This window comes from Dipodomys ordii, unplaced genomic scaffold, assembly GCF_000151885.1.
Source record: "Dipodomys ordii isolate 6190 unplaced genomic scaffold, Dord_2.0 Scaffold184, whole genome shotgun sequence".
NCBI lineage: Eukaryota > Metazoa > Chordata > Mammalia > Rodentia > Heteromyidae > Dipodomys > Dipodomys ordii.
In genome coordinates, this window is record NW_012267400.1 from 620,412 (window position 1) to 631,042 (window position 10,631).

Sequence of the window (10,631 nt, forward strand, 5' to 3'; positions counted from 1 at the left end):
GGCTGGGGCGGGTCGCGAGCGCGGGGGCAGCAGCGGGTGCGCGGTGACCCCGGCCGGCCCCCCGCAGGCACCAACGTGTACATCACGCGAGCGCAGCTCATGAACTGCCACGTCAGCGCGGGCACGCGGCACAAGGTCCTGCTGCGCCGGCTCCTGGCCTCCTTCTTTGACCGGTGAGCGCCTCCCCAGCGCCGCGGGCGGGGCGGGCCCCCCTTCCCACCTCCCAGCTCACTCCCGCCCCCCCAGGAACACGCTGGCCAACAGCTGCGGCACGGGCATCCGCTCGTCCACCAACGACCCCAGACGCAAGCCCCTGGACAGCCGCGTCCTCCACGCCGTCAAGTGTGAGTGGCCGCGGCCCCCGCGGGCCGGGGAGGGGGCTGGACGGGGGGCAGCGCCGACGGGGCTCGGGGAGCTGGGGCGGAGCCGGCAGCCCGCCCTGTGCTCCGTGCTGCGGACAGGGCCAGGTCTGGGCCTGAGCCCGCGCCGCCGCCCTGTGCCCGCAGACTACTGCCAGAACTTCGCCCCCAACTTCAAGGAGAGCGAGATGAACGCCATCGCGGCCGACATGTGCACCAACGCCCGGCGCGTGGTGCGCAAGAGCTGGATGCCCAAGGCCAAGCCGCTGCACCTGGCGGAGGGCGACGCCTACAGCAGCTTCATCGGCGACTCGGGCAAGATGGAGCCCGACATGATGGGCATGGAGCACAGCTTCGAGACGGCCAGCCACGACAGCGAGGCCGGCCCTTCGGCAGAGGTCCTCCAGTAACCCGGGGTGCGGGGGACCCCGCGGTGGGGGGGGGCGCCACACACACCCCTCCCGCCACTCCCGCCCACCCTGGTCACGAGCTACTGTCTGCCCCTCCCCAGGACCCTCGGGGGGCGCTGCATGCTCCCGGCCCCTCTGCCTCCCATCCCACCACCCCTTCCCCCTGCGAGCCGGGGCCGGCGGGTGGGTGGGCTGGAGGGGGGGCCGTGGGAGGCTCTGGGCCCCCCAGGCCCGCCCAGGGAGGGGTGGGCCTGGGGGGAGGGGGAGAACCGCTGCCCCCCTCCCCAGCCCCCTGGGACTCGGGACCAGGGTTCTCAGGACCCTCCACCTCCTCCCAGTGCTTCCAGTCTCCAAAAGCGCCTTCCTATCCCCCGGTCCTTCCCTGCGCGGGGCAGCTGGGGGAGGGCTCCCCCACGAACCCTAGGGTGACCCCCCAGGCGGCCAGTTGTGCCCCCCAGCGTGCGGAAACCCCCGCAGCCTCCGGCTCTGGGAGGGTCTCGGCGGCAGGACAGGCCTCCCGTGTCCGCGGGCCCGCGTGGGTAGACGGCTCGAGTTGAGAAAGGCGCCGGAGGAAGGGCGGTAAGACCAGGGTTGGGGCGCCCGGCCCGCCCGCCGCGGGGCCCGGCCCCCGCCCCCGCCCCCTGTACATACTTTTTAAGACATTTTTTTAGCGAATGAAATATTGAAGTATAAGATTTCCTTTTATTTTTCAAACCAACGGGACTGTGTCGGGGCGCGAGGCAGGCCAGGGCTGAATGTGTGCGTGCCCGGGGGGTGCCGCCCCCCGGCTTCCGTGGGTCCCCAGCTCCCCTCCACTCAGTGATGAGTTCCAGGGCGCCCAGGGCCACCTCAGGCCCCCGGCTGGCGGAGCCCACCTGGATTGTTCTCGATCGTTCCTGGCTCTTCTCTCCATTCCTCTCTTCCGGCCCTCCCAGAGCCAGGGCTCGCGCTCGGAGTCTTCATGTGAACGAGGGCTGTGGGGGTTTTAGTTTTGTTTTGGGGTTTTGTTTTTGTTCTTAATTCTTAGTTCCCTCCCTTTGAGTGTTGCTTCCTCATCTCTGGGTGCCCCTGCCACCCCTACCCTCAGCTCCCACCTGCCCTCGGCTGCAGCCACCCCGCTGAGAGGCGGGGTCCCCCGGGCATCTGCTTGTCATGGGGGTGGGGTGTCAGGGCTGGCTGGGGCCCCAACACCGCAGCCCCAGGTGGCCTGAGGGGGGGTGGACGCCCCAGCTAAAGCACAAGCACCTTAGTCGCACCCTCCCCCGGCTGATCCCAAAGCACAAAATCCTGCTCACTTGGCAGGCCGCGGGGCAGGCTGCGGAGTAGACACCCCCAAAAGAGGCAGGGGCTCCCCCCTCCCAGGCCTTAGCGGGGGCAGCGGTGGGGGGGAGGGGTCCTCCTGCCCGTCCAGCCCTCCGAGCCCCTGCAGTGCCGGGCTGGGTGGGAGGCACAGCCCACTTGTCGTGGGGACCCCGGGGTGCTCCTGGCCCCAGGATGCGGTGGAGGGTGCAGGGGAGGAAACTCCGTGCTAGGAGAGCCAAAGACAGGGTTGTGCCTTACCCCCGGAGCCACCCCTGCACCCCCCCCCGCCCCTCCTAGTGGCCAGCTGTGCCCCCCTTCTGAGCTGCATGGTGTCCCCCTCCCTTCACACACACCCCCTCCCCCCCTCCCGGCAGCCAGGAAAGACTAAAATGGAGAACCCCGTCTAGCAGACTGTAGGCCCTCCCCGCCTTGCTGGCCGCCCTCGCACCCAGCACCCACCTTCTCTTCCCCGGGCCAGGCTGCCCACCTGCCCGGGGAGTGCCAACACCCCCCCTCCCCGCCCCGCGGCGCCAGTGAGATTGCACATTAACTACTGTAAGGAGAGGAGCGCGTTGGAAATGTGAACCAGAGTCTCAGCGATGCTGACCAGAATAAACTAAACGCCTTTGTAACAGCCCTGCTGCATGCCGCTCATTGGGGGGCGCCGGGGGCACCCCAGCTCCCACCCTGCTGTTGCCATCTCTCCCTCCGGAGCTGGGTCAGGGAGGTGTGTGACTTGTCACACACTTGGTGCGTGTGTCCATGTGTCCATCCTGGGGTTTGAACTCATGGTCCCAGCTTGTCACTGAGCTCTTCTGCTCAAGGCTGGTGCTCAGCGCTTGGCTTGTGCTGGCCTGGTTGGCCTTTTTGGTCGGTGTTGATAAGGTTCCTTTTGTGTCTGGGCTGGCACCTGAGCATTTGTCCTGCAAGCTTTTCCACCTGGGCTGCCCTGGAGCCAAGGTGCTCTGTCTCCGCCCACTGCACAGCTAGGATTACAAAAGGGAGCCACCAAGCTCAGCCAGTAGTGTTTCATGCAGCTGAAACCAAACATGAGATAGAAACCACCTCAGGTTCAAAGTGCTGAATGCCGCTGGGCTTGTACGGAGGGTTAATGCGTCAGGAGGGAGTCAGGTGCCTCATACCTGTAATGCTACTCAGTAGGCTGAGATCTGAGGATAGCAGTTCGAAGCCAGCCTGGGCAGGAAAGTTCCTGAGACTATTACTTCCAGTCCACCAAAAAAGCCATATGTAGAGCTGAGACTCAAGTGGTAGATCACCAGCCTTGAGCACAAAGTCTTAGGCAGTGTTCAAGCCCTAGGCTGAGTTCAAGCCCTGGGACCCCACACCTAGGAAACAAACAAAAAGAGGTGTGGCTCTAAGTTTGTAGTCACCCCACCCACCTTATGAAAGAAACACATGCTGAGCCCCACGGTGGCTGACACCTGTAATCCTGGCTACTCAGGAGCAGAACCGAAAGTCAAAGTCACGGTTTGAGGTCAGCCTATGCAGGAAGATCTGTGAGACTTACCTCCAACCAACCAGCAAAAGGCTGTAAGTGGGCGGGGTGCCAGCGCTGGTGCCTGTCATCCTAGCTACTCAGGAGGCTGAGATCTGAGGATCGCGGTTCAAAGCCAGTCCAGGCAGGAAAATCCACGAGACTTTTTTTTTTCTACCAGCTGCAGGCCTTGACCTCGGCCTGAGCGCTGTCCCTGAGCGCTTCTGCTCAACGCCAGTGCTCTGCCACTTTGAATCACAGTGCCACTTCTCTCCAATAAACCACTAGAAAATCAGAAGAGGTGCTGTGGCTCAAGCGATAGCGCACTGGCCTGGAGCTGAAGAGCGCAGAGACAGCGCCCAAGCCCAGAGTTCAAGCCCCACGACCGACGAAAAAAAAAGTCTAAGTGGAGTTGTGGCTAAAGTGGTAGCACCTGCCTTCCCTGCGTCAGCACATAAGCAGGAACGCGTCTGAAAAGTTTAGAGTTTTATTTGCAAATTGGCACGTAGAGAAGACACAGGGAGAATGCCTTTGGGGTCTTGGCAGGCCATCCCCCTCCCCCACGGAGCACCTTTGACCCAGGACCCATGGCGCCTGGAGACTGAGTGTCCCGCTGGCTTTGGCTGACACAGCCGGCAGCGCCGCCCCAAGCCCCACTCCCTTTTCCTTGAGGGAGTGGGGGCAGGGAGCAGACCCCAGCCCCGACCCATCAAAAGGCAAAGAGTAGCCGGGCGCTGGTGGCTCACGCCTGTCATCCTAGCTACTCAGGAGGCTGAGATCTGAGGATCGCAGTTCAAAGCCAGCCCGGGCAGGAAAGACCGTGAGACTCCTATCTCCAATAAACCACCAGAAAACTGGAAGTGGCGCTGTGACTCAAGTGGTAGAGCACTCGCCTTGAGCTGAAGAGCTGAGGGACAGCGCGCAGGCCCAGAGTTCAAGCCCCACGACCGATGAAAAAAAAAGTCTGTAAGTGGAGTTGTGGCTAAAGTGGTAGCACCTGCCTTCCCTGCGCCAACACATAAGCAGGAACGCGTCTGAAAAGTTTAGAGTTTTATTTGCAAATTGGCACGTAGAGAAGGCACAGGGAGAATGCCTTTGGGGTCTTGGCAGGCCATCCCCCTCCCCCACGGAGCACCTTTGACCCAGGACCCATGGCGGCTGGAGACTGAGTGTCCCGCTGGCTTTGGCTGACACAGCCGGCAGCGCCGCCCCAAGCCCCACTCCCTTTTCCTTGAGGGAGTGGGGGCAGGGAGCAGACCCCAGCCCCGACCCATCAAAAGGCAAAGAGTAGCCGGGCGCTGGTGGCTCACGCCTGTCATCCTAGCTACTCAGGAGGCTGAGATCTGAGGATCGCAGTTCAAAGCCAGCCCGGGCAGGAAAGACCGTGAGACTCCTATCTCCAATAAACCACCAGAAAACTGGAAGTGGCGCTGTGACTCAAGTGGTAGAGCACTCGCCTTGAGCTGAAGAGCTGAGGGACAGCGCCCAGGCCCAGAGTTCAAGCCCCATGACCTACCAAAAAAAAAAAAAAAAGAGGCAAAGAGTAGGACAATTAAGAAAGCCACTATCAGATGGCACAGCACAGTGGCCAGTCTGAGAACAAAAGGGTCAAAAGTGACGGGGACCCAGCACCCCCCCCCTCACTCTGGTCACACGGGTCACCTTGGCCATCTTCCCAAGGACCCGGTCCATCTGCCAGTGAAGTGGTCCATCTCCCAAGCACAGCCACCCAGTGCGCTGCCAAGACCAAGATGCCATCAGCCCTCCCCCCGGAAGCCAGCTGGGGCCACCCAAGGTGCCCACCCCAACCCCCAGGTTCTGGCTGACCTGCTTTGCTCCTCCAGCCCCTCCCCCACGCGCCCTGACATACGCTGCAGGACCTGGATGCTTCCAGACACCATGTCCAGCTGGTGCATGAGCAGCTATATCATGGGGGGGGGGCCCGAGGGTCCTCCGCAGGCTGTCACCCTCCCCCTCCCATCCCAGGGCCCCCCAACCCCCCCACGCAAACCTGCTGGCTGGCTGGCTCTTCCAAGGAGGAGGGAGAGACAGCAGAGCTGCCCTGGCACCCGCGAGGTCGCGGCGGGACTCGGGACACTGCATGGAGAGGCCGCGTCCCAGGACGCGAGTGGCCAATCCATGCCGGTGTAACTAGGGTGCACCCACTTCCCCAAAGGTGGGCGAAGATGGGTCCCGTACCCCTCTCCACTCCCCTGTCCTCATTGTAAAGGATGGATGAGTGAGTTCATCTTGGGGAACATCAGCGAGCTACCCAAGTGCTAATAAATCTTGCCTTCTCATTATTTTGCAATCATTTCAAATTGCTGCCTAGGTATCATGCTAAGTGTTTTGTTTTCCTTTTGGTGCCAGTACTGGGGCATATACTCCAGGCCTGTGCATCTCTTCCCTTGGCTTTTTGTCTCAAGGCTGGCACTCTACCACTTGACCCACAGTTCCACTTCTGGTTTTGCCAGTTAAGTGGAGATAAGAATGACACAGCGAAGCTAGGTGCTAGTGACTCATACTTGTCATCCTAGCTACTCAGGAGGCTGAGATCTGAGGATGGCGGTTCAAAGCCAGCCTGGGCAGGAAAGTCCATGAGACTCCTATCTCCAATGAACCACCAGAAAACTGAAAGTGGCGCTGTGGCTCAATTGGTAGAGCGCTCGCCTTGAGCTGAAGAGCTGAGGGACAGCACCCAGGCCCAGAGTTGAAGCCCCACGACCGACCAAAAAAAAAAATGGCAGCGTTTTCAGCCTGGGCTGGCTTTGAACCATGATCCTCAGATCTCAGCCTCCTGAGTAGCTAGGATGACAGGCGGGAGCCACTGACGTCCATACCCGGCTGGGCTGATGTTTCCTAATGTGCAGAGAACAGATGGGCAAAGCCAGGTGATGGTGCTCAGGCCTGAAATCCTCGCTACTCAGGAGGCTGAGACCTGAGAATCTCAGTTGGAAACTAAGTGAAGCAGAAAAGCTGGTGAGACTGGTCTCTTGATCAGCAAAAAGCCAGAAGTGAAGCTGTGGTTCAAATGGTAGAATGCTAGCCTGGAGTGGAAAAGCTCAGGGACAGCGCCCAGGCCCCGAGTTCAAGCTACAAGACTGGCACACATGTACAAAAAAAAGAGGCAACCAAGAGGGAAAGGGTAGGTTAAGGTAGGCAGGTGGAGGGAAGACTAGCAGAAGGTGGATGGGGAACCAATCAGACCATGTGCAGACCTGGAGAAAAAGACAGGATGCAAGCTATGTGTCAATAGAAAGGCTATACATAGACACCCCACACACACACACTGAGGAAAACCAGTATATTGCAAAGAAAAGAGTGTATTCCAGCCAAGATACATTTCTCCCTCCTCATCCTCAAAACAGATGGGCTCCAGGCCGGCTCCTGTAATTCCACCCATAACCCCAGCCATTCTGGAGCTGTAATCCGGAGGATCGGGGTTCCAAGGCAGCCCGGTCAGGACACATCAGAGATCCACATCTCTGACCCTGAGCAGGTGGAGTGAGCAGGTGGGACATTGCGGGAGGGGGGGGGGAGGCAGGCCGGGAGACAGCCTCGCGCATGCGCAGGTCCCTCGCGCAGGTCCCCGGCTGCGAGCTTGAACTTGCCCGGGTTAGGCTCTACAATGCGTGGGGCTGGGAGTCAAAGGTTAAGGGTCAAAGCTTAAGGTCCAATGCCCCCCCGCCCCTCCAGGACCTCCCCCATTCCCTCCACCCGTTCCTGCCTGTCACTCGCAGCGGGTGTCTCCGTGCACCCCCCTCCCCTGGGCTCCTCCAGGTCCTCCTGGCCCCACGCCCCGCGCCTTCCCGCCGCCCACGCCGGCAGCGGTGCCCAGACTCCCCGGCACGCTCTGGCTTGCCACCCCGACACCGGCTGGCACCGCCCCCCGCACCTTCCCGCACTGTCACTCACCCTGACAGCTCGTCCGTCCCGGCGATCGCTTCCCCGCCCGCCGGTCCCCGGGTCACACCACCATCGAGTGTGAGGCCGCCAGGGGAGAGAGAGGCGCTGAAGTGTGGGAGCTTCCGTCTCCTCTGCAGCCATATTTGTTGTGGGCAAGAGTGACTTCCGGTGTGGGCACCGCGCCCCTCCTCCGGGTAGCTTTCGCCAGGGGCCAGAGTGTAAGTTCCGTCTTAAAGAGAGCTAGGATTTTCAGCGCCCTCCCCCATTACTGAGGACGCACACCCTCCCAGTTCCCTTCGGGGGCAATGTATGTGACTACGGCATCCTGTAAATAAGGGTGAGAGCTGAGGAAGGGGCTGATCAGAGGTTCACTGAATCCCTGAGCCCCGAGCTGGCCACCGGTGTCCCGTCCTTATGAGATCGTTCCAGCCAAGGGTCCCCCGAGGGTGGCGGCCTACGGAGGAGCTGGGCGCCCCATCTCCGGGAAGGGGCTTCTGCTGGGCTCTGCTCACTTTTCCTGTAAATGGGATACTGTGCCGCGAGGGCAGCAGGGACCCCGGAGTTGCCTGCGAGGCTCACAGTGTGCAGGGGGATTCTGTAGACTCGAATTAACGTTACTTACACAGAATCGGGGTTCCAGCCCGAGGTTCGTGGGTGGAGATGTGGGGGGAGCTCGGAGGTGGCCTCCGGGAGGGTCCCCTGCGTGTGCGCGTGCGCGTGCGCGCTCCGTCCGGGGAGGGTCACCCGCAGTATGATAGTCTCCCGGCATGGAACCTCCGGGAAAGTACTTCTGTGGGGGTGGAAGAAAGTGGGGTGCCGGTATCCCAGCCGGGGGTCGGAGGGCATGTTTTGGGGAGCCTTGACAACTTTTGTGTCAATCGCTGTGTGGGTTCCTACAGATTGCTTTGGGCTGGGGATGCCACTAAGTCTCCAGAATGGCTGAAGGAGTTGGGGGGGGTCGCCCCCGCGGGTCGTAGCCGGGGGTGGGGGTGAGGAAGGGGACGCCGGCGCCTTTTCCCTACCCCGATCGCTGGACTTAGGCCCGGAAGCCCCAGACTCCAGCCGGCCGGGGGCGGGGAGGGCGGGGCGTGTCCGGAGACCGAGGCTCCGCCCCCGGAAGCTCGCACCACCCTCTACGGCGATCCCGGCCCCCGTCCTTATTTGGGCAGCCGGAAGCAGCGCCGCCGCCCGCCCTGCGTCACTACTTCCAAATTTAGCCCTGGAAGTCTGCGGGCTGCCTTGGCGGGAAGGTTCTACGCGCCGGGGTGGGGGGAGGGGGAGATCCCTTAAAGCGCCCGCACCACAAAGCGATGGAGCCGTTTGGAACCAAGTTGCATTCCCCGGCCCCCCCCCTGCCCCCCGCCACTGGAATTAAGTTGTTTTGGGAGCGGAATGCTGGGGAGCTCCAGGCCGAAGGTGGGACCTGGAGGATCGGTTTCCAGCTCCAACACCGACTCCGGCCCCCTCCCCGGGGCGGAGGCGGAGCGCGGGGCTGTCCGCCGTCGGGGGAGGGGGCGGCCACGCGCTGTAACCCGGACGGTGTCGTCTCAGGGTGCGCTGGCGAAGGTCGGGGGGGAAGCTGGGGGGACGGGGCGGAAGAGGATGCTTGGGGCAGCTGGGGTGGGGGGCGAGGCGGGGGGAGGGCGGGGATGGCTGTGCAGGATGTGCGCCTGGGTCTGCGGATATCCGCTGCCCGCCGAGCCAGCCAGAGCCTGGCGCCTGCCCCTTAACCATGGCCAAACAAGGAAGAACGGCCTGGGCCGGCGGCTCGTGGAGATCGAAGAGCTCGGGGGTCCTCGCACCCTCCCCCCCAGCAGCTCGTTCTTCCGCTTGCCAAGTGTTGGAGCGATCGCGTCGATTTTCCCACTGAAAAAGGAAAAAGCAAAAATATCCAGCAGCAGACACGACGGACTCCCCGCGGAGCGGACGGGAGACGGGTGGACAAAAAGCAGAAGTTCGACGGGATCTGGCCCGTCGTACGTGCACGGTAAAAGTGGCAAGCACTCCCGAAGCCGGCAGACCTTCCTTAGACGGCTGCGATCCTCGCAGCTGCCACCCAGAGGGGAACTGACACGGCCTCGAAGTCGGGTCTTTCCCGGGTGCTTTCTGGAGACTTCCCGCCTGCCACACACAGGCGCCTCCCCAGGCGACCTCCACACCTGGGTGGCCCCTGAGCCCCCACCCGCTCCCCTGGGCCCCAGAACGGGGGCCTCGGTGGCTCTCCACCCGAGAGCTCCAGGCGCGGTGTGTGCCGGGCTCATTCCGGGCGCAGCTCCGCGTCCGCGTGAGCCCCCTCCCGCTCTCGGAGGGTAAATATCACCCTGTCGCTTTAAGGAGTAATTGGCCACGACGCCTAGGAAAGCCCGGATGCGGCCCTCTGATTGGGCGTGGCGTCCCCGTGACGTCATGGTGGGTATAAAAGGGCTCCGGTGGCCGGCGCCGGGGCAGAGCGTCTGGAGCCGCCTGGTCGCGCGCGTCGCTGTGTGGCTGACTGTGGAGTGGTGTCCGCTTAACCTGGGATCCCTGTCTTGTCTCGCGGAGTTCTCGCCGCCCTCGACGGCCCGTCAGCCATGGAAGTGCAGAAGGAGGCGCAGCGCATCATGACCCTGTCGGTGTGGAAGATGTACCACTCGCGGCTGCAGCGCGGCGGCCTGCGCCTGCACCGCAGCCTGCAGCTGTCGCTGGTCATGCGCAGCGCGCGGGAGCTCTACCTCTCGGCCAAGGTGGACGCGCCGGAGCCCGAGCTCTGCCCGAATCCCGCCGGCTCCCCGGACCCTCGCCTGCACCCGTCGCCGCGGGAAGCCGAAGCCCCGGCGGAAGCTGCGCCCCCCGACGGCGAGCCGCCCTCTCCGGAGCCCATGGACACGCAGGAAGAGGCGCCCCGAGCCGCGGAGACCCCGGTCCGCGGTGACCCGCGCCCCGCCAGAGTCAGCCGCAAGAGGCGAAGCAGCAGCTTGAGCGACTGCGGGGACGCCGGGCTGGTCCCCAGCAAGAAGGCGCGTCTGGACGGCGGGGAGGAGGAGGAGGGGAAGGAGGCGGCGGCGGAGGTCCCCGATCGCCTGCAGCCCCCGCCGGCCCACGCGGAGGGCGCCTTCCCCAACCTGGCGCGCGTCCTCCAGAGGCGGTTCTCCGGCCTCCTGAACTGCAGCCCCGCCGCCT

The 10,631-nt window shown here is 63.1% G+C and overlaps 2 protein-coding genes across 2 annotated transcripts in view; both read left to right on the top strand.

Moving 5' to 3' along the window:
• Positions 1–2,705, top strand: part of Nacc1 (nucleus accumbens associated 1, BEN and BTB (POZ) domain containing) — a 4,138-nt gene extending 1,433 nt beyond the window's left edge. Inside the window, exons 2-4 of the mRNA XM_013034187.1 lie at positions 68–173; positions 247–344; positions 507–2,705. Of these exons, the coding sequence (XP_012889641.1) occupies positions 68–173; positions 247–344; positions 507–769 (467 nt within the window). The 3' untranslated portion in view covers positions 770–2,705. The remainder of the gene's footprint in view (positions 1–67; positions 174–246; positions 345–506) is intronic.
• Positions 2,706–9,893: 7,188 nt separating this feature from the next.
• The window catches only part of Ier2 (immediate early response 2), a 3,130-nt gene continuing 2,392 nt past the window's right edge, over positions 9,894–10,631 (top strand). Inside the window, exon 1 of the mRNA XM_013034188.1 lies at positions 9,894–10,627. Coding sequence (XP_012889642.1) covers positions 10,043–10,627 — 585 coding nt within the window. The 5' untranslated portion in view covers positions 9,894–10,042. The remainder of the gene's footprint in view (positions 10,628–10,631) is intronic.